The 24607-nt window shown below is 40.4% G+C and overlaps 1 protein-coding gene across 1 annotated transcript in view; it reads right to left on the bottom strand.

Annotated features, from left to right (window-relative positions):
- Positions 1 to 879: 879 nt before the first annotated feature.
- CERS3 (ceramide synthase 3) overlaps positions 880 to 24607 on the bottom strand; it is a 98054-nt gene continuing 74326 nt past the window's right edge. Inside the window, exon 10 of the mRNA XM_079701391.1 lies at positions 880 to 1167. Within this exon, the coding sequence (XP_079557517.1) occupies positions 1102 to 1167 (66 nt within the window). The 3' untranslated portion in view covers positions 880 to 1101. The remainder of the gene's footprint in view (positions 1168 to 24607) is intronic.

Here is a 24607-nt window from a genome sequence, read left to right as displayed (position 1 = left end):
TAGCTCTGCTGGCCTGAAGGAGGGGCTCAGGGCCACAGTAGGGAAGCATACCTTTCAGAGAGGAAATAAGTGAGAAATCAGCAAAGGACAAGAAGGAATGGGGCCCAAACTCCCTCCCCTTGGCCATGGAGCCTGAGGGACAAGAACCTGGGGGATTTGAGAATTACCTTTGGGAAGCTAACAAATAAACAGTTACCAGATAAACTGGAAACAGCTTTCTGGGTACTTGCATGTTTAGGTATTTCCAGACACATTTAAAAGGAATTCTTCAAGACTGTGCCTTTTGTTCAGGGCTGTTCAGTGCCAAGTTTCACCAGGCTTCTCTCCCAAACGGGACTGTGATCACAGTGAAAAGAGGGTCAGGTAACAGCAACACCATAGCCTACAGTGTGCACTCTCACTTCCATTATTATCTCATTTGATCCTTATTCCAACCCTGTGAGGGGGCAGGGCAAGGCTGGTTATTCCCATTGGAGAAACGAAGCACACGGCATTACACTGCCCATGGCAGAAAGGGGTCCATGAGCTCTGGAAGCTTGGCCCCCTGGTTTGGTCCTGCCACCACCATTCCATTGCCACCTTTAGCTCATTTTTGGGAAATAAGCTACTCTCTGTGGCCAAATGCACCTGGAAAAAGTGGGTTGACTTAGCACTTCCCAAAGTATCCTGAGGACAGGCAAGGTGGGAAGGGGAAGGCCTACAACAAAGTGGGCTCCAAACGTCTAAATTCATGAATGGAACAATTAGAAGTGGAAGGGTTCTCAGGAGACATCTTTGAAATCTGAGTCCTAACTCCAGTAAAATCCATGGGGATGCTTATATTTAACATTTTAACACAAATTAACATTTTGTTAAATACATCTTAGGAGGGGGGGACGGTGCTGGTTAGAAAGAGGGAAGGGCAAAATCTGTGGTCCCTGTGGGTCCTGAGGCCACAGCAATGGAGGAGAGAGCACTTCCAGCTCCAAGCCACCCTTGCAGCACACCGTGCGCCAGGAGCTATGCGGGCTTCAAGCTAACAGCCATGCTGACCATTGGGAATGAGGTGCCTGTTGGCCCCAAGGCCATTCTTCAAACGTCTGTCTCTTTGCCTTTGGTGGCTTATTCCTTCTCCTCCTCTTCCTCTTCATACTCATCCTCATCATCACTTCTCACGTCCTGGACATTCTAAACAAAAGAAACAATGGGCTGTGAGTGACAACCTTCCAGAAAGACTCTTGAGTGAATAAGCAAACAAATGGGCCCAGTTTAGAGATATGGCTCCCTTCAGAGAAAACACAGTATTCAAACAACCAAACATTCACCAACATAGAACATATCATGGATCATAAAATAAACCTTAACAAACTGAAAGAATCAAAATTATGCAAAGTATGTTTCAGGTCCTAATGGAATTAAGCTAGAAATCAATATAAAAAAATAATGGGAAAATTTCAGAACACTTGGAAATTAAACAACACTCTTATAAATAATCAGTGGATCAAAAGAGTAAGTCTCAAGGGATACTAGAAAACATTTTGAATTAAGATAAAAACACATCAAATTTTCTTCAGTGTAGTTAGAACAGTGCTTAAAAGGAAATGTATACCATTAAATGTTTATATTAGAAAAGAAGAAAAGTCTGTAATAATATGAGCTTCCAACTTACGAAACTAGGAAAAAAAAAAAGAAAGAAAAGCAAAATAAGCCCAAAATGAGCAAAAGGAAGGAAATAACAGAGATGAGAAATCAATGAAATTGAAAACAGAGGTAACCTGAGTAGTCTTAAAACTATGAAAAAAATTAAATATGTAGTTTAAAATCTTCTGAAAAAGAATAACAGGCACAAATGGTTTCACTGGCAAATTCCATGTAATGTATAAAGAAGAAATAACACCAAATCTCCACAATCTCTTCCAGAAAAAAGAAGAGGGATCACATCCCAATTTATTTTATGAGGCCGGAATTACACTGATACCAAAACAAGACAGACAGTATAATAAAATACAGCTAAAGACCAATATCTTTAATGAACATAGACATTAAAATCCTTAATAAAATATTCCAAATCAAAACCAGCAATGTATAAAAAAATTATACTATGCTAAAGTGGGGTTTGTCCCAGTAATGCAAAGCTGGTTCAATATTTGGAAATCAATGAATGTAATCCATCATATTAATAATCTAAAGAAGGGAAAAATGATTATATCAATTGATGCAAAAAAATCATATGACAAAATTCAACATCCATTCATGATAAAAAAATTGTAAAACTTCTCTACAAAGAAGGAATAGAAGCTAACATCATACTTAATGGTGAATAACTGAATGCTTTCCCCCTAAGATTAGGAATAAGGCAAGGATGTCCACTTTCACCATTCCTATTCACATTGTACTGGAAATCCTAGTCAATGAAATAAGGCAAGAAAAAGAAATAAAAGTCATACAAAATGTGAAGAAAGAAATAAAAGTGTCTCTATTATTTATGTACAAAATCCCAAAGAATCAACCAAAAAACTCCTAGAATTAATATGTGAGTTTAGCACTAAGGCTGCAGGATAAAAGGTCAACACATAAAATCTCTTTCTTTGTCTCTCTGTCTCTGTCTCTTTCTTTCTCTCTCTGTCTCTCTGTCTCTCTCTGTCTCTCTGTCTCTCTGTCTCTCTGTCTCTCTCTCACACACACACACACACACACACACACACACACAATCTTGAGTTCTAGACACTAATGTAGTAGGCTAAAAAATGTCCTCAAATTTATTAGGTCCTAATTCCTGGAATCTGTGAATGTTACCTTACATGGTAAAGTTTTTTGCAGATATGATTAAATTAAGGATTTTGAGATGAGAGATGATCATGGACTATCCAGGTGGCCACTAAATGCCATCACATGTGTCTTTATAAGAGAGGCAGAGGGGATTCCACACAGAGGAAAGGCAATATGAAGATAGAGGTAGACATTGAAGTGATGTAGCTACAAGCCAAGGAACGCTGGCAGCCACCAGAAGTTGGAAGAGGCAAAGAATAGATTCCCCGCTGTGTGTGAAGGGAACACAGATCTGCCACACTTTGATTTCTGCTCAAAACTGATTGTAGACTTCTGACCTCCAGAACTGTAAGAGAGTAAATTTCTGTTTTTTTAAGCCACGAAGTTTGTAGTAATTTGTTATGGCAGCCATAGTAAACTAACATGACTAGCAATGTCCAACTAAAACAGAAATTTAAAAGTCAGTAACATTTACAATAGTTTCAAAAAATAAAATACTTAGGTACAAATGTAACAAAGCATGTATAGGATCTGCATGTAAAACCTACAAAACTCTGAAGAAAGAAATCAAAGATCTAAATAACTAAAGAGACATAATATGTTCATGGCTTGGAAGTTTCAATACAGTAAAAATGTTAACTATCCCCATATTGATCTACAGATTCCACACAATACCATTAAAATCTTAGCAAGATTTCTTATAGATATAGACAAGCTGATTCTAAAATTTATATGGAGAGGCAAAGGAACTAGAATAGCTAAAGCAATTATGCAAAAGAAGAATAAAATTGGAAAACTCGAACTACCCAATTTTAAGACTTTACTATAAAGTTATAGTAATCAAACTGGATAGTATTAGCACAGGGGTAAACAAAGAGGTCAATGGAACAGAATAGAGAATCTAGAAATACACCCACACAAATGCTGCCAATTGAGTTTTGACAAAGGTGCAAAAGCAATTTAATGGAGAAAGGATAGTCTTTTCAACAAATGGTGCTGGAGCAAGGAGAAATCCATAGGCAAAAAAGTAAATTTTAACCTTACACATATGTTAACACAAAATGAATTGTAGATCTAAATGCAAAATATAAAACTATAAAACTTTTAGAAGAAAACCTATGACCTTGGCTTGTGTAATGAGTTCTTAGACAAGACACAAAAAGCATACTCCATAAAAAAATGATAAACTGGGGCTTCCCTGGTGGCGCAGTGGTTGAGAGTCTGCCTGCCGATGCAGGGGACACGGGTTCGTGCCCCGGTCCGGGAAGATCCCACATGCCGCGGAGCGGCTGGGCCCGTGAGCCATGGCTGCTGAGCCTGCGCGTCCGGAGCCTGTGCTCCGCAACAGGAGAGGCCACAACAGTGAGAGGCCCGCGTACCACAAAAAAAAAAAAAAAAAAAAAAAAAAAAGATAAACTGTACTGCATCAAAATTAAAAACTTTTGCTCTATGAAAGATACTATTTAGAGAATACAAATACAGGTTACAAACTGGGAGATAGTAATTACAAATCCCATATCCAAATTGTATGGATAATAAAGAATTCTCAAAACTCAACAATAAGAAAAAACATTAAAAAATGGGAAAATATTTAAAAATACACACTTCTAGGAGGATATAGGATGTCAAATAAACAAATGAAAAGATATTCAGCATCATTAGCCATTAGGAAAATGCAAATTAAAATCATGATTAGATAAAACTATCATAAGAATAGCTAAAATTAAAAATCCTGAGAATACCAAGGATGAAGAGTAACTGGAAGGAATTCTTATACACTGCTGATGGAAATGCAAAATGGTATAGACACTTTGGAAACAGTTTTTTACTTATAAAGGCAAACATACATATACTGTATGTCTCAGCATTCCTACCCCTGAGTATCTACCCTAGAGAAATGAAAATTTATATTCACACAAAAACAAATGTTTATAAAAGCTCTATTCATAATTGCCCAAAATTGTAAGCAACCCAAATGTTCTTCAACAAGTAAATGAATGGTACATCCATACAATGGAATACTACTTACCAATAAATAGGTACAAACTACTGACATTTATAAGAAGTTGGATGAATCTCAAAAGCATTAAGTGAAAAAAGTTTGTTTCAAAAGGTTATCTGCCCTTCCAACAAACAAAAGTCCAAGACCAGATGGCTTCCCAGGTGAATTCTATAAAACATTTAGAGAAGATCTAACACCCATCCTTCTCAAACTATTCCAAAAAATTGCAGAGGAAGGAACACTCCCAGACTCATACTATGAGGCCACCATCACCCGGATATGAAAACCAGACAAGGATATCACAAAAAGAGAAAATTACAGACCAGTATCACTGATGAATATAGAATGCAAAAATCCTCAACAAAATACTAGCAAACAGAATCCAACAACATATTAAAAGGATCATACACTATGATCAAGTGGGATTTACCCCAGGGATGCAAGGAATCTTCAATATATGCAGATCAATCAATGTGATACACCATATTAACAAACTGAAGAATAAAAACCATATGATCATCTCAACAGATGCAGAAAAAGCTTTTGACAAAATTCAACACCCACTTATAATAAAAACTCTCCAGAAAGTGGGCATAGAGGGAACCTACCTCAACATAATAAAGGCCATATATGACAAACCCACAGCAAACATCATTCTCAATGGTGAAAAACTGAAAGCATTTCCTCTAAGATCAGGAACAAGACAAGGATGTCCGCTCTCACCACTATTATTCAACATAGTATTGGAAGTCCTAGCCATAGCAATCAGAGAAGAAAAAGAAATAAAAGGAATACAAATAGGAAAAGAAGTAAAACTGTCACGTTTACAGAGGACATGATACTCTACATAGAAAATCCTAAAGATGGCACCAGAAAACTACGAGAGCTAATCAATGAATTTGGTAAAGTTTCACGATACAAAATTAATGCACAGAAATCTCTTGCATTACTATACACTAACAACAAAAGGTAAGAAAGAGAAATTAAGGAAACAATCCCATTCACCATTGCAGCAAAAAGAATAAAATAACTAGGAATAAACCTACTTAAGGAGGTAAAAGACCTGTACTCAGAAAACTATAAGAAACTGATGAAATAAATCAAAGATGACACAAACGGATGGAGAGATATACCATGTTCTTGGATTGGAAGAATCAATATTGTGAAAATGACTATACTACCCAAAGCAATATACAGATTCAGTGCAATCCCTATCAAATTACCAGTGACATTTTTCACAGACCTAGAACAAAAAAATCTTAAAATCTGTATGAAGACAAAAGAGACCCCAAATAGCCAAAGCAATCTTGAGAAAAAAAAAAAAAAAAGTGGGGCTGGAGGAATCAGGCTCCCTGACTTCAGACTGTGCTACAGGGCTACAGTAATCAAGACAGTATGATACTGGCATAAAAACAGAAATATAGATCAATGGAACAGGACAGACAGCCCAGAGGTAAACCCATGCACCTATGGTCAACTAATCTATGACAAAGGAGGCAAGGATATACAGTAGAGAAAAGACAATCTCTTCCAGTAAGTGGTGCTGGGCAAACTGGACAGCTACATGTAAAAGACTGAAATTAGAACACTCCCTAACACCATACACAAAAATAAACTCCAAATGGATTAAAGACCTAAATGTAAGACCAGACACTATAAAACTCTTAGAGGAAAACGGAAGAACACTCTATGACATAAATCACAGCAAGATCTTTTTTGACCCATCTTGTAGAGTAATAGAAATACAAACAAAAATAAACAAGTGGGACCTAAGGAAACTTAAAAGCTTTTGCACAGCAAAGGAAACCATAAACAAGATGAAGACAACCCTCAGAATGGGGGAAAATATTTGCAAATGAATCAATGGACAAAGCATTAATCTCCAAAATATACAAACAGCTCATGCAGCTCAATATCAAAAATAAAACGAAAACCCAAAAACCAACCCAATCAAAAAATGGGTGGAAGACCTAAATAGGTATTTCTCCAGAGAAGACATACAGATGGCCAAGAGGCACATGAAAATATTCTCAACATCACTAATTATTAGAGAAATGCAAATCAAACCTACACTGAGGTTCACCTCACACCGGTCAGAAAGGGGGTTGGGATGAATTGGGAGATGGAGATTGACATATATACACTAATATGTATAAAATAGATAATGAAAGAGAACCTGTTGTATAACACGGGGAACTCTGCATCACTTCACTGTACAGTAGAAACTAACACAACACTGTAAAACAACTATTACCCCACCCCCCAAAAAAACTAACACAACATTGTAAAACAATTATACCTACCAAAAGACATACTGATGTAGTTTTCATGACATTCTTAAAAAGACTAAACTGTAGGTATGGTGAACAGATAAGTGGCTGCCAAGAGCTGGGGTGGAGGGAGGAGTTATTGGGGTGACAGAATTATTCTGTATCCAGATTCTAGTGATGGCTACACAAATCTACACTTGTGTTAAAATTCACAGAACTGTACACCAACAGGAAAAAATAAATTTCACTGATGATAAGTTTAAAAATAAAACTTAAATGTATTTCTTTTTAGAACGCAAACACTATAGTTTTCCCAATAAACATCTGCTAAGTAAAGTATTGCTCATGTGGACATTTTGGTTGTCAGGATATTTTTATTGTTGGGAATAGGATGTTTCCTATTTTCTTTATGCAGGAATTACTTCAAGGACAGTTCTTAATTAAGAGTAATATGTTTCTCCTCTTCTTTACAGTGTTCTGAAAGGAATTCTGTGAGGAAAACTCCTAGAAGAATAACACTGTCCCAACGAATGCAGATGGAATTGCTACAGATCAGACATCATTGCAAAAGATAATGATGCTGTGAACTATTAAAACAATACCAAGAACTCAAGCTCTCTGCGAGGCCAGTGTTGGACCTGACCCCTGACCCTCTAAGCCAGTTCAGAAACATCTCTATTAAACCCAGCCTAGAAAAGAAAAAAAAGTATGGAAGGTGGAGCCTGTTTCCTACACACCATTTTTCAAGATGACATCCATAACCATAAGAGTTTTCCCTTTTGTGACCTGAAGACTAAAACTGACCACCTCTGGAGATTCTTGGGGTATATGTAACCAAATACTTCCTTGCATTCAAGCTTCATGCAAACACTGCTTAAACAACAACAACATCAACAACAACGTACACACATTCTGCTGTCTTAATCACAGAAATATAACTTCATAGGCTCTTTTCTGTATGTTCTGCTCTTTTCACAACAACACAGAAAGGGTCCCAAAATAAACAAGGCTCGCTGTAAACACTGAGGAATAAACTTGGCATCTCATCAGTTAAGATGCAACAGAGAAACGCAGCTTCTCCATGATTTGCTGGGAGCCAGGATCAGAGTGCTCCCCCTGCAGACGGAGTCTTTCAGGGAAGGGCCATGCTTGGCTGATGTTTGCTTTCATGGATGGTGCCTCTTAGCTCTCCTTTTCTTTCCTCAAAAGATTTTTGTAGGGAACAATGGGAACTCTGAATCAAAACAAAGAAACTAATTTCTCCCCAGAAAGGCATACTAGCGTCTTCCCACTCCTTTCTCCAGGACTGGAATAGCTGCTTTAGCTGAGAAATAAATTCATCCTGGAGGATGCTCCCCATAGCTTGAAGCCACATCCTCCAGCACCCTCACCTCTGAGAAGAGGGCCTGGACCATATTCAGGCTTTTAGAAATGTATGACATCCTCACAGTCACAAAGGTTGGGGAGCACTTCTGACTTTTAATGAGCATTGGCTAGGGATACCACACACCTTACAATGTGCATGACACCCAAATGTCCTGCCAGACCTGCATTTGTAATTATCCAAGCCTAGAATCTAATTCCATTGTACATTCAAGCACAGGAATTCTTGCATGGTTTTAATATAGTCTCAATTTTTCAGGACTGCAACTATGTACATAAATCCAAGGAAGACTATACTTCATTTTGTTCAGAACTCCACAATTTCAGAAAGCCATGTCACTGATGGCAACCCTACCAGTGGCATTTGAGGCTGTGTCAGTCTGCACTTGCAGCTGCCCCACTCATGCTGCGTCTCCATATAAGCAAGCACAGCATCTGCCAACTTCATTACATTCTCTAGGGCAGTCATGTACACGTTACACACGAAATGCATATTTTATCAGAAATGTCTTTCATCTTATTTCTTTTTTATTACATTGTGGCATTATATTGATTTTTGAAATTATGCTTTTAGGTGAGTGATATTACCTAGGAATTTAATTTCAGGTTAGTGAAGAGGGTGTGGGTCCAACAGGATGGAGAACCACTGCCCTTGATGATGAATCAAGCTCAGAAAGGATTTCCTGGTAGTAAGAGTTTGTTAGATAGATGTATAGGTGGTTGCACATTATAAAAACTTGAATAATGCAAATTGGAAATTGAATGGTATTCAAAAATATTAATAAAACCTCATATTATATTCAATTTCATCTTGTACATGCTATCTGTAATATAACAATAACAGCAATGACACCCTTAAAGGGCTTTTTTTCCACTGTCCTAAAAATCCTCTGTGCTCTTCCTGTTCATCCCTCCCTCCCTCCCAAGCCCTGGCATTCACTGAACTTTTTATTGTTACCATAGTTTTGTCTTTTCCAGAATGTCTTATAATTGGAATCATATAGTATTTAACTTTGAAGATTAGCTTCTTTCACTTAGTAATAAGCATGTAGGGTTCCTCCATGGTTTTTCATGGCTTAATAGCTCATTTCTTTTTATTGCTGAAGAATATTCCATTGTTCAGATGTGTGTACCACAGGTATGCATCTACTGGCCTATTGGAGGACACTTTGGTTGCTTCCAAGATTTGGCAATTATAAATGAAGGCACTATTCATGCTATAAATGTCCATGTGCCAGGCACTGAACTAAGCAGTTAGTATGAACAATACCATTTCCTCCTCACAGCAACCCTAGGTCATAGGACCTATTCTATTTACTTTAAAGGAGAGGAAAATGAGGCTTAGAGGGGTTAAGTAACTTTTTCAAGGCCACACAGCTACGAGAGGCAGACAGGGTGAAAACCCTGATCATAACTTAGACACCTCGAAACACAGTGCTCTACAAACCCCTGCTGGAATACTTGGAGAGACAGGGCACCCAGGGGGTGAGACAAACACTGGCATGCTTTATTCTATTCTATTTCTTTTTTTTTTTTTTTTTTTTTTGTGGTACTCGGGCCTCCCACTGTTGTGGCCTCTCCTGTTGTGGAGCACAGGCTCCGGACGCGCGCAGGCTCAGCAGCCATGGCTCACGGGCCCAGCCGCTCCGCGGCATGTGGGATCCTCCCAGACCGGGGCACGAACCCGTGTCCCCTGCATCGGCAGGCGGACTCTCAACCACTGCACCACCAGGGAAGCCCCTATTTCATTTTTAAAATGATGTACAGAACTGATTTGGCAACCTATTAATGATTTGCAACCTACAGTTTGAAAAACCCTGGCTAAGGTGTGCTAGAAAAAATGAGGCTTTGCTAATCAGCTGAAATCAGAAAAGTTTAAGATATAAACCACAATCCGTATTCTGCAAAGTACCTTTTCACAATGGTAAATCTTTTCCAGTAATTACAATACTTAATAGAAATCAAAAACAAGTCAACCTTGCTCTAGGGGAACAAAATCTAAACACCTGCTAAAGGTCAAGCCACAGTGTTTTCTAGAACTCTACCTGTCTGCTTTGATGGGATGCCAATACTCTGCAACAGCAGCAGTGAGTCTCTCTCTTGGAATCTGCCAGCTTCTTTTCTTGTATTGCCCTTCCCTTTGCTTTATCTCTGCACACCAGCACCCCTTACTTTCCTATTTCTTAGTTGTCCCTGGGCTTGTAGAACTGGTCTCATGCAACTTGTTGGCCCTGAACCCTCCCACAATTCATTAAGGGCCCAAGAAAATCCATGCTAGGAAGAAGGATCTAAACCCTTCTTTGAAGAGTGAAGGGAGCCAAGGGCTGCAGCCACCAGATGCACAGTTCTCACAATTGCCAAGCATATCACAGCACACATGCTTCCTGTTACCTGCCCGCCGGCTGCCCTTGGTGAAGGGTTAGCAGTGCCATAACAGACAGCATATTACTATTCTGATAACTTTAGATAACTTTCTTTATGGAATTAGAAAAGATATCTAATATTCAACTGGACATTTTCCAGAAATGACCTGGGTCCTCTAGAATACATTATTGGCAATATTATTCATTCCACAAATGGAAATGCATGAATATAATTTCTGCAATGTCTTTTAAAAGTACCTCCTTCCTCTCCCCAGCAACTCCCTTCAGTTACACAAAATGATGGTGAAGGGAATGAAGAACAAGTTACTTATGGAAGAGAGACCTGTTACTGGTCTTAACAAGGGCTTTGGAACCCCCACATCACTAATGGCACCAGTATTGGCAAATGTCATCAGCCTGGCACTCCGGGAGGGCAGAGAAGACACGTATTCAGAGGATGGGGTCACTCTGAAGGAAGGCGAGCAATCAGTCTGAAAGCATCCCATATGCTAGGGGAAACAGAAACCCGGAAACTGGGACCAAAATGATCTTCCCCAGATTAAAGTCGGTTGAAGCCAACATCCCCCTTTGAAGGGCATGTTCCAGGAGCAGGGGCACAGAGCTTAACTGAACCACATTTAAAGACTCATTCACCCAAGCACAGGAGTGTCTTAAAGCAATGGACACACTTCCAACTTCTCCTATTGACCCTTTTTTTTCCGTGGGGGGCTTGTGAAAAAATGCTTGAACCTGTAATATCACACAGTAATTTGCTTTGGCTGGTGTCAAATCTCTCAGGCACAGAGTACAGGACCAAGGCCACTGTCCCAGCTCCCTGCAGTCATGAGTGCAAGTCAAAGCAGTACCGAAAACCTGCCCTAAAACCGGCTTACTCATGGTTCCCAATTTTTGTGACTGGTCTGTATACATAGAATGCCTCCTCACTTGAATTTCAGAACCAGACTCAAAGGTTGCTTTTTAAACTGTCCCAACTCACCGGTGTAAAATATATTCTACTTTCCACTGATGGTTTTTATTTTCATTACACTTGCTGCTATCAATGTACCTAATTTCCTTAAGAAATTATTTCACTTTGCTAAGGCTTACAGGCTTTAAAAAATGAGCTTCTAAGAGAAAAAGTAAGTTTTAGGGATAGATGGACTCTGGAGAGTATCTGGTCGGGCAGATTCATTTTCCAGAAGAGATAAAAACTACAGGACTTGAACCCACTCAGCTCAGTGACTCAGCTTGGTGGAGAAGAGCTCAGATTATGCTATGTGGCTCTTGATAAAAATGCATGGATTTCTTTCATATTCTCTATATTACCTAAAAGTAAATTTAAAATAAATGTAAAAGGCTCTGTGGTAATCACCAACTTGTGATGTAGGAAATGATTTGATTTCATGAATGTACTTTGCTTTGGGGATTAAAACCACTAAAATTAGTGTATTTTCTACACATTTTGCATCTTTTAGATGCAGATTTAGATTCAACAGCCTGTAAATTCCACAACTTTAACTGGGCAAAGATATACAAAACCATTTTGAAAAAAAATCATTAGGATTTAGGTAAGCAACACTTAGGAAATAACCATGGAAAGACAGAAGATTAAGTATTGAATATATAGCCCAGAAAAATGTGTATTAACAACAAAATGTTAAAGTTTGTTTCAAATATTAGCATCCACAAGGAATCCATATGCACCATTAAGAAGGAAAAAAATCCAATGTGACAGAAATGCAGACAAAGGATATAAACAGATGATTCACAGAAGAGACAACTATTGACTAATAAACTATACAAAATGCTCAAGCTTAGTAATGCAAATTAAAATGAGATAAAATCTCTTATTCATCAAACTGGTAAATATTAAAATGTCTGATGGTGCCGAAAGTTGGTGAGGATGTGGGGCAAGAGAGACTCCCATATACTTTGACAAATTGTTTGGCAGCATCTGGTAAACTTGACTCAGGAATTCTACTTATAGAGAAACTCCCATATGTGCCACCAGGATACATATATAAAGATGTAAACAGGAGGATATGTAGACTGTGGACTGTTCTGTGATGGATACTATACAGGAGGTAAGTGCACTGGTCCACAGTAATATTTGTCAATATGAATAATGTCATAATGAGTGAAGAAAACAAGTTGTACAATTATATAAACTAAATCATACCATTTATGTAAAGTTTAAAAACAAAAAAGCAATGCTTTAATTGTGGCTATATCCAAACATAATATGCATATAAAAGCATGGGTGGAAGGACATCAGCTTCCCTTCCACAGAGGGAGGGAGAGAGGATGGGGTGGAATATACCAGAATGTGCCATCTTCCTCCTCTAGTTTCTCTCAGGTGATGTCATCCAGCACTCAGCAAGCACTCAGTGTATATTTGATGAGCAAGTGAATGAATGAATCTAATACCACAGGATGGGATCTTAAATCCCATCTGAATGCAGGTGATCCCAAATTTGTATCTCAGCATGGACCTTTCTTCCAGGCTTCAGACCATCTCCTCTCAGCTGCCTAAGGCCTTGTCAGACTCGAGGCTCCGTTTACACTACCTTCTCTGGCCTTCGTATTTCAGCACATGGCAGTACCATCCACACAGCTGCTCCACGCAAAACTGCCAGGTCATCTTCAGTCCTGCCCTTTATGGGAAATCTTGTTTCCTAGCTTATCGCATTCAGAGGGACTCTTTGACACAGATCCCTGAGCTCCTGTCTTAGTGGTTTCCAAGTTACATCTAATATCTGTGGTCACATCCAGACTCTGAGCTGAACTGTTCTGTTGGCGAGTCCCTGCCTAGGACCTCAGAGCCTGAGGGCACAGCAGTCAGCTGAGCTGGGCAGCACAGTTGGCCCTCCGAGATGCAGCCACACAGGTTTGGGTCCTGAAAGACCCCCTGCTGACCTACAGTGCCCTGCAGTACTGCCTTGCAAGACTTGCGATGGCCACTGCAGACAGCTCCTGCCGGACAGTGCTGCTTCCACAGCTCAGAGGAGCCAGACTACTATTGTTGGCAAGATTTCTGAATAAAGAAAATTTAAAAATATCATGCCTGCCTCTCTCTAGGGATAGAGAAATATGATTTGCTTTTAGACAACTCCAATCCACCAGCCAACTTTCCAAAGGAAATACATAACTGGCTCATAGCTGAGCAGCCATAGTATAGTGGGGCTTTTCTACACCAGTGTTTCCCAACTGATGTGCCAGGAAAGGGTTAAAAGATATGCTGAGATATTGATTCTCTCAGGCCTTGGGGCAACTAGCAGAGCCCCAGTCTCCTCCTGCTTTGGGTAGTCCTGTCAGTTTCCCTCAGTGTGCTGTACAAATATCAATTTCTTCGGTGCCTGAGGTGAGGAAGCTGGGAAGCAGTGTCCTAGACTGACTATAGAGCTGAATGAAATGTTTCCTTAAGTAGCAACCTTAGAAGACTTCCTCATAAATGCAGAGGCTTGAACTAGAGATGAGAAGCCTTGCAGCCCCTGGGAGAGAAAGGTGTGTGTGCAGGGCAGGAGGTGAGAACTGGCTGCCTCCAGGACATGAACGGCTCTGGTGGCTTAGACCCAACATTCAGCGAGGTTAAAGAGGTGAAAAGTAAGGAGAGAGAACTGGTCACTAAGTGAATTAGAATGAATGGGGAATGAGTGTTCGGCACAGTTCACACTGCCTCACCCGCAATGCCCTTCCCAACCCACACTGTACAAAGCCATGCAGGAACAGAAAGGTGTAGTGCCATCAGTCATAATTTTCTCTCAGTTACACTTGAACAATTAGCTACAGTCTCATTCTTTCAAACCATCAGAACTTTCCAAATGCACGTGTCTTATTTCTAAAGGAAATGGCTGGCAACCATTTGTGATTACCACTTAATTTTAAATTGCCAACACCTGAAGAAATGCTAAACAGATAATTATGGAGAGCTTGGCGCCTCAAGAAATAGTGTGTTTGGCTGTTCTTGCATAAACCTAACTTCTCTCTGTATAGGATGACACTCTCAGGTGGGAAAGCAAGGAATAATTTGAGATCAACACCAACCACAAAGTGAAATCAACCAAAAGAGAGAGTTTACTCATTTATTCCAGGGATCTCAGCCAGTTTATTCTGTGGGGACTGTTCTGCCCATTGTAGAAGGGCTAGTAGTAAGTATTCCTGGTCTCTGTGCACTAGATGCCAGTTGTGACCACCAAAACTGTCTCCAGAGATTACCAAATGTCCCAGGGGGCAAGGTGGGTAGCAAAACCACCCCAGATGAGAACCACTGATTCAAAAAATATTTCTCGAGCCCATGTGCATTGTGTAAGACTTTGGGGATATAATGGTTTCTGTCTTCAAACAACTTATACTCTATTGAAAGAGCCAAACCCTAAGGTATCAAACACATAACAATACGCAACCACACATTTGTAAGTGTTAGGAAGCAGAGAATACCATGATATGTAAATTGGGGATCTCACTTAGATGAATGGGAAGGAAGGAAGGAAGGCCTTGCTAAGGAAATGGAACTCAAAGGTTGTAAACTGAAGGTTAAGGAGGAGTGGTCAGGGAAGATGGGGTAGGGATTTCAGGAAGAAGACACAGTATGTACAAAGGTCCTGAGATGAATGGCATGCTCAGGGATCAGAAAGGCCAGTGCAGCTAAAACATGGTAAGAAAGATGGAGCATGACCTAGATGAGGTCGGGGAGTAAGCATGGACCAGATTACAGATTTAATAGGTCATGGTAAAAAGTTCCAAGTTACTTCTAAGTCCAAATGGAAACCGCTGTTTAGCACTGTTTGAAGTATTGGGAACATATGTGACAAAAAAAGACAAGGTGCCTATCCTCAGAAATCTTCTGCTTTCTGTGGAAACTGGTTTATCTATAACAGTGTTCTCTGTTGCTGTATGGAAACAGTTGGAAAGAATCCAGGGTGGTCAAAGGTGGAGCACTTAGGAGGCTGTGGTCATAGACCAGGAGAGAAATGCCAGTGGCTTGGATTGGAGTGGTAGCATTTGAGATGTAGAGGGGCAATTATATAAGAAAGAATGGTGCCCAAAGGTCTCCAGGTTTGGAGGGACTTTTAAGCTCATCTAATCTAACTTCTACTTGATGCTGATATGCCTTTCTTAACAACCAGAGCAAAAGATGTACATTCTCCTGCTTGTACATTTCCAGTAATTCATCACCTGCTTCTTTTTTCATATGGTGCTAAAATCTGCCTCCTTATCCGAAAGGGGTCTGTGTACTTCCTTCAAATGCTGAAGTTAACCCCTCTTCAAGCTAAATATTCTTATTTTCTTCAGTTTATCCTCATATGACATGGCACCAAAACCCTTCACTATCCTGCGTATCTTATGAGAACATATTCCCATCCACAGCCACCGCCCTACACTGGATTATGTGTGTAACACAACCAGCATCACTCAATTAATACACAACTTACCACTTTCATATCCACCAAAAAAACAGTGAGCACAATAAATTTAAAGTCAAGCCCTGATGATGTCTATGCTTTTAGTTTTATTTTTTGTGTAATTTTTCTTATATTTTTAGATTCCAGAATATATATACTTTTATGAATTAATCATGATTTGCCTATTAGTGAAAGTAAGTAGCTGGCCCTGGTCTTCAGTCCTCAAAAATTATTGCAAGGATTACCAAACAAAATAAACTTTGACAATGAGAAAAAATATGTTAATAGGATAAAATTACGAATAATCTCTGCCACAGCACTTCCATACACTCTGGGAATGACATCTGCAACCATGGTTTCAATAAAATTGCAGAGCTGTGCTCTTGAAATGCCTTAACTAAACTCTGTGCTCGGGAATCTGTGGCTTTACAGTAATGTCAAAAGCCCAGGAGGTCGTGAATGACTCATAATGTCCCACTGCTTTTTGAATGGCTCCACATCTAAATCCACAGTTGGCAATGAAACAAAGGACAATATAATAAGCACTTTATGCTGTTTTGAAAGAAAATGTTAGCTTTAACTGTATGAAAAAGAAAGTGCATTCAGTCAGAGTTTAATTTTCTGAACTACTGTCAAAATACATTCCTTTTTGTTATATTAGTTCTTATTATCCAAGTTGACAAGGTCACAGAAAAAAATAGTTTTCCCCTTTTTTTCTCCTCAAAGGAGCTGCATTAAATTTAAATTGGATTCTTTGAAACTTGGCTACATATGGACATTTCCTATCAGTTATCTGTAATATGAAATTTCTAGACCAGTGCTTCTCAAACTTTAATGTGCATATGAATCACCTAAGTTTCTTGATAAAATACAGATTCTCATTCAGAAAGTATCTAGTGGGGCCTGAAAGGCTGCATGTCACACCAGCTCTGGTGATGCCTCAGCTGACAGTCAGGTACCACACTGCAGTCAGCAGGTGGGTGCTTAGGCCACAGACCCTCTCTAGATTGCTGCTCTCTGTAGAAAGAAGCTGAAGCAGAGGGTTGCCTAAGAGTCTTTCACATTTTAAAATCCCATGATTGCAAACAATTTTGACTTCCTTGACTCTGTATGTCATGAGTCTTTTTAGTCCAGAAAGGCAATATAAAATTACCAGTATGTCTCACTTTATGTAATGACTCATGTCTTTAATTCTCCAGAGAAATGTACTATTTAGAGAATTCTAGTTTTCTAGAAAGTAAAGAATCTCAAAGTGCTTGATGCCTGTTTCAACAGTCTGACTTTTTATTTATAAGGATTTTTCAGCATAGAACCCCTATGTAACATGAAGTCTACTACTCTTGTTAAAATTTTCATGATGGGAGTATTTGCTGAGGTCATGTCAGCAAACTCTACAGATGTGGGGAAGAGTGCAGCCATCTCTGCTTTTTAGAAAGCAGACTCAGCAATCAGAGGGATGTCCATGGACACTTGTGCAGAGTGGAGAGGACACGTACACACACACACACACACACACACACACACACACAGCTGGGTTTCTCCACTTGATCTAGTGGCTCTCAAACTGAGAGGCAGAGTAGAATCACTTATGTTGGGGGAAGAAGAGGACTGTCAGAAACCCCAGTGTCTGGGTCTAGTCCCCATAGATTCTGATTTAATTGGTCTGAATTAGAACCTGGCTGTGAGTATTTTTTTTAAGGCTCTACAGGTCATTCTAGTGAAGCTATAGTTAACATAGTCAGTATGTAACGAGCTGAACTGAAACGAAAAGTGGAAATCCTGGGATATCTTCTTTTGGGTGTGAGATCCAGAATAATACCTTATTCTTCATTAGTCTTAAATATGATTACAATCCTCTCCTGATTAAAATATATATCAAGCCAAAAAATGACCCTTTTTCATGAACTAGATTATATAGAATAATCCTGAATTTCTTTAATAGGCCTTTTAGACAAAAGGTCTTCTGAAACGTTTAAGCAACCATCACCAAATGTCATGCTTTCCCATTCTTTTTTTTTTTTTTTTTTTTTTTTGCGGTACGCGGGCCTCTCACTGTTGTGGCCTCTCCCGTTGCGGAGCACAGGATCTGGACACGCAGGCTCAGTGGCTGTGGCTCACGGGTCCAGCTGCTCCGCGGCATGTGGGATCTTCCCGGACCAGGGCACGAACCCGCGCCCCCTGCATTGGCAGGCAGACTCTCAACCACTGCGCCACCAGGGAAGCCCTCCCATTCTTAAACAAAAGGCTCAAATGATAAGCTGGTCAAGCAAAATGAAGTTTAACAAGAAGGAATATAAATTCCACAAAAGTCACAATCATCAACATACAATCTTGAGCAGAAATGTGGGTTGGCTGATGTGAAAAAGACTTAGAGGTTTTAATCAATTTCAAGCTCAATATGAATTAACAACCTAATGTGAACTACCAGCAACTCAAAGCAAAACTAGGATGCATTGATGGCAGCATAGTTTTCACAGAAAGAGACATCAGAACTGCTTGATTTTTGTATTAGTCAGACCATATCTAGAAACTGGTGCTGATCTAAAGGAGAATCTGGATAAAAAAGACAAAAAATACAAATTCCAATTAGCTCCCACAGCCCTCTAGTTTGTGGCTGGGAAAGGTTGGGGGGGGGTTAGAAAAACAAGCAGCCTGGGAGTACAGGACTTAGAAGAAGCACAGACAAAATCCCCCCCAGAAACAGAAAGTAAAGCCATAAATGACCTGGAAGTTCATAGCCCTTGCTAAAGAGAAGGGGCTCCAAGGTGTACAAGATACAAGTGTCAGCTTTGGAGAAGCAGAGCTTGTGGGGGAAAACCAGGTATACAGAGAAGAGTCGTACCTGGAGATGAGTAGTAAAGAGAAAGAAGGAAATAGGATTAGAAAAGGCACCTGCAGAAAAGAAAGAAAAACAAGACAAAGAATTGGCTTAAAAAAAAAAAAAGGATCCTGAGAATAGTATCTTCCTCCCTTGCTCACAAACTGGAAAGTTTTCTTGAGTGGAAAGAAAGGGTAGTAGGTACAGCCAGCATGTTACAATTGAATACACCACTAGGGACCCCGTGAGAACAAATCACACATGAGAACATATCCCACCACCTGTCCCATATGCAGTGGTTGAGAAGCAGAATTGCTAGTCTAGAGCTAGGAGCTGTAACACCCAATGTAGTATCCACCCATTCACCACGTGTGCCTTCTGAAATGCGGTCGGTCCAAATTGAAAGATGCTGTAAGTGTAAAATATACACTGAATTTCAAGGACTTAGTATGGAAAAAAAGGATGAAAAATATCTCATTAATGATTTGTTTGTACTGATTGCTGAATCATTATATTAGCTTTAAATAATGATTTAATCCTTCCCTGATTAAAATACATACCAGACAAAATATACATCAGGAAAATTGAAATGATAATATTTTGTTTGTATTGTGTTAAATAGAATATATTATTAAATTACTTTCATCTGTTTCTTATTATTTTTAAAATGACACTACTAGATAACCTAACATTAGGTATGTGTGTGGCTCACATTATATTTTAATTGGACAGCATTGACCTAGAGAGAAAAATAAGGAAAAAAGAAGGAATCACCAAACAGCTGTACTTGTTTGAAAAGTAAAACAGGACATCTCAGGAAGCATATTAAGTGTTGTTATTTAGAAAATAAAATACTGTGACTTCTGCTTTTGGCTATTATGGAAAAATAGGGAATAGATTATTCTATCATGTTAAACAAACAGAAAACTGGATAAAATATATGAAACTATAATTTTTAGACACTGTTCAGTAAGCTGCTTGGGACTGTGATTCCTAAGAAAAGGAAAATGAAGAAGGGAAGCCCTTCAACTGCCCCAGTTACTGCCTGGAGGAAGCTTCTAAGTTGAAGCGCAGCAAAGACCCCAAACAGAGCCCAGTGGTGCCAGTGAGTTGAGGAAACAGAGAGTTCACCAGAGCCAGGGAAGCTAGAATTTATGGGGCAGATTGCTGGTAAAAAAGGAGTTACACAGAGAGTGAGCTCCAGAGATCTGCAGTGGTGTCCCCTTCAGTCTTTGGCTGAGTACTGATCTGTGCATGTGTATGAGGAAACTACTGGAGGCCAGGCCAAGAACTACCAGAAAGGAGTTGGCAAAAAAAAAACCTGGAACCCACATTGGCTTGGCCATTTGTTGTCTTCTCACCAGCCAGAGTAGAAAGAACTCTTAGTACGTGGGTAGCAAAGAGAATACTATGAAGAACTCCACTTAATAGCCATAGACTAAAGGCTATTCTACTCTCATTTTCACAAAGCTTAAAAGCAGGCTTTGAAAGGATCAAACTTATTACAAGTAAGTTAACTTCATACAAAACCAAAATACACTAGTTTTACTACATAAAAAAAGCACTATTTGAAAGAATATAACAATATCCAGCATCTAACATAGTAAATTCAAAATGTCTGACATCCAATCAAAAATTACCAGGTTTGCAAAGAAGCTGGAAAATGTCACATAACTCAGAGAAAATTCAATAGAAACAGACCCAGAACTATCAGAGATGACAGAATTAGCAAACAAAGATGCTAACATAATTATTATAAGTATGCTCCAGGGACTTCCCTGGTAGTGCAATGGTTAAGAATCCACCTCCCAATGCAGGGGACACAGGTTCGATCCCTGGTCCGGGAAGATCCCACATGCTGCAGAGCAACTAAGCCTGTGAGCCACAACTGCTGAGCCTGCATTCTAGAGCTTGCGAGCCACAACTACTGACCCCGCGTGCCACAACTACTGAAGCCCACGCACCTAGAGTCCGTGCTCCACAACAGGAGAGGCCACCACAATGAAAAGCCCGTGCACCAAAACAAAGAGTAGCCCCCACTCACCACAGCTGGAGAAGGCTGGCACACAGTGGCAAAGACCCAACGCAGTCATAAATAAATAAATAAATAAATAAGCCCCATATATTCAAGGAGGTAGAGAAAAACATGAATATAATGAAAGAAATGGAAGATATTAAAAAGACCATATGTAATTTATAGAGATGAAAAATACAATATCTGAAATTTTAAAACACACTAGATAGGCTTAACTGTGGATTAGACACAGTAAAAGAAAAGATTAAAAAATTGAAGATGTAGCAATAGAAAATATTCAAAATGAAACTGATCAGAAATAAAAAGACTGAAAATGAATAGAACATCAATGATTTGTGGGCCAATAAACTGGTAATTGAAGTCCTAGAAGAAGACAGAAAAGAAAAGACAGAAGAAATTTTGAAAATTTTGTTGAAGTCTGAATTTGATGAAAATTATAAACCCCACAGATTCAAGAAGCTCAACAAACCCCAAGTATAAAAGCATACCAAGGGCTTCCCTGGTGGCACAGTGGTTGAGAGTCTGCCTGCTGATGCAGGGGGCACAGATTCGTGCCCCGGTCCAGGAAGATCCCACATGCCGCGGAGCGGCTGGGCCCGTGAGCCATGGCTGCTGAGCCTGCGCGTCCGGAGACTGTGCTCCGCAACAGGAGAGGCCACAACAGTGAGAGCCCCATGTACCGCAAAAAAAAAAAGCACACCAAGACATGTCATAATCACTGAAAATTAGTATTAAAGAGAAAATCTCAAAAGCAGCCAGAAGACAACACATTATTTAGAGTAACAAAAATAATAAGATAGCAACTTCTCACCAGAAAGTATGTAAGCCAGAAGACAATGCAGCAGCATCTCCAAAGTAGTGAAAGAAAAGGGAAAAAAGAAAAAGAAAAGGAAAAATTAAAGACTTTTTCAGACAAACAAAAGTTGAGATAATTAATCACAAGCAGACCTGCACTACAAGAAATGAGTGTCTTCGTGGGGAAAAAAGAACAGAAAAAAAGATGATACCAGACAGATACTTACATTTACACAAAGGAATGAAGAGAGCCAGAAATGATATACATGTAGGGAAATATAAAAGACATTAAAATTTTTTTAATTTTTAAAATAATTAGTTGTTTAAAGCAAAAAAGCAATATAATATGGAATTTATAATATATAATTAATATTTATATATATTTATTTATTATTTATTATTATTATTATTTTTTGCAGTACGTGGGTCTCTCACTGTTGTGGCCTCTCCTGTTGCAGAGCACAGGCTCCGGACGCGCAGGCTCAGTGGCCATGACTCACGGGCCCAGCTGCTCCACGGCATGTGGGATCTTCCCGGACCAGGGCACAAACCCGTGTCCCCTGCATTGGCAGGAGGACTCTCAACCACTGTGCCACCAGGGAAGCCCTATATTTATATTTTTATATAAACATTATATATTATTATATATAATTAAATGCATGACAACGATAGCACAAAGGACAGGAGAGAGTAAGTAAATAAATAGGGCAATGAAAGCCTTTGAAACTTCTATAAACAATACTGTTTCTGTGCTTGAGGAAGAAAACATGATTTACTTTACAGAAAGGGGAAAAGGATATATGTGCATATAGGTGGTGATTCCCAATCATGGGTATTTTTACATGGGAACATCTGGCAACATCTGGAGACAATTTTGGTTGTCATACTGTAGGTGAGAGTGCTACTAGCATCTGCTGAGTAGAGGCCAGGGATTCTGCTAAACATCCTACAGTGCACAGGACACCCCCTACAACAAATAATTATCTGGCACAGGATGTCTCTAGTGCCACTCACTGCTGAGAAGCCCTGAGCCAGAGACAGACCTGCTGATTTCAAGGATGCCTCTGGAACACATATCCCTCATGGGGGAGAGAGGCAGTCAGCACTGCCGGGACCTGTGTGAAGACTGGGAGCCAGGAGGGCCGCCTTCTCCACCGGTGATGAGAGCAAGCAGATGAGGCACCAAATCTGCCACCTCCAGCACCTGCTTCCCAACAGCTTTCTGAAACCTCTTGGAAAGGCCTGGCCTGACCCCAAACCCCTTCATAGGGCAGTGACCACCTACTCACCCCTTCCCGCTCCAGAAACCTGCAAGTGGCAGGTTTTCTCACCAAGCACCTAAGCAAAGTGTTTCAATGCCTCAGTGGGTGGGCTAGCGTTCAGTAACCTATTTTCCGCAGCTCACAAAGGATATACAGCATGAGAGAAATGAGTGTCTTGGGAGTGAGGGGGGAACAGGAAAATACAACTGGGATTGAGACTGACTCGGAAACCATGGAATGTTTGGTTCCATGATTATGACACTACCACATACTTCTCCACACCTCACAGTTTAGAGAGTAATTTCATTTACATCATAGCATTTTATCCTTGCCACAACCCTGTAAGGAAGGTAAGGCAGTTATCAACTCGAATTACAGAACGGAGGGTGGAGACTCACATCAAGATGGCAGAGTAGGAGGATGCAGAACTTGCCTCCCCCCATGAACACATTGAAAATATACCTACAGGTGGAAAAATTCTCACTGAAAACTGGCAGAAAGACTCCTGTACAACCAAGGCTGTAAGAAAGATACATGCGAAATCGGGCAGGAAGGAAAAAGAAGCAATTGGGTCGGTACCTGTGCCTCTGGGAGGGGACTCAGAGAAAAGGGAGATGACATGGGTGGAGACCCTGCCTGGGGAGTGAGCAGTTTGAGCCACATATTGGCCGCCTCAGCTCTGGGGTCCGACAAAGGGAAGATGAGACCCCTTGGCTAGTTGGAGGGCTGGTGGTACTAGCAGAAGGGCTGAGGGAAGCCTGGACTCTGCTCATGAGGAGTGTGGGAATGCTTGCTTGCTCCCAAAGCAGGGCAGAAAGGGTGGATTGAGACCACATGGCTGGCTGACTGGTCTCCTGTGACCACCTCAGTGCACACCCCAGCCTGAGCTGACCCAACACCCCAGAACTGTTTGCCTTGCATTGTAACTCCACATGGGAACATAGGCAGCCACAACCAAGGAAAAAGCTCAGCTGTGAGATGCTGTGGCAGCTCAAACCCTAAGCGGCATCTGAGCAGGGAGCAGGCAGCCATTCCTGGCGATTGCAGAGACAGTGCATCAGAGGCAGATTATATCTCTGATGGCAGCCAGATTGCCACAGCCCCTGCCCTGCCCCTCGCTGAATACCCACACCAGCCCCTCTTGCTCCAGCACTGCTCCCTGCTGGGGCTGAGTATGCCAGTGCTGGGAGGGGTGTACAGCACACACTTAAAAAGAGCTGTGCCAGCTCCACCTGACCCTCAGGGTTTCTGCTCCAGAAACTTGGGACATGGCCCCACCCCCAACAGGGGGTGACATCCACTGAGCAGAGGCGAAGCCCTACCTCACACCTGGCTTTGGTCCTAGCCCTTCCTTCTCCAGGCCCACCTCCTACCAAGGTGATAGCTGCCAGTACACCCTGAGGAAAGACATGACTTGTGTTCATGGCAGATCCAACTCTCCCACCAAAGCCACTGGGCATATGCAGACTATATAGGGATGCTCCCACATAAGGACATCCCTTCAAGACCGCAGTAGGTAACTATTTCAC

Source organism: Hyperoodon ampullatus (assembly GCF_949752795.1).
Source record: "Hyperoodon ampullatus genome assembly, chromosome: 3".
Taxonomy (NCBI): domain Eukaryota; kingdom Metazoa; phylum Chordata; class Mammalia; order Artiodactyla; family Ziphiidae; genus Hyperoodon; species Hyperoodon ampullatus.
Note: the sequence above shows the minus strand (reverse complement) of the source record. Positions and strands in the feature narration are given on the sequence as shown.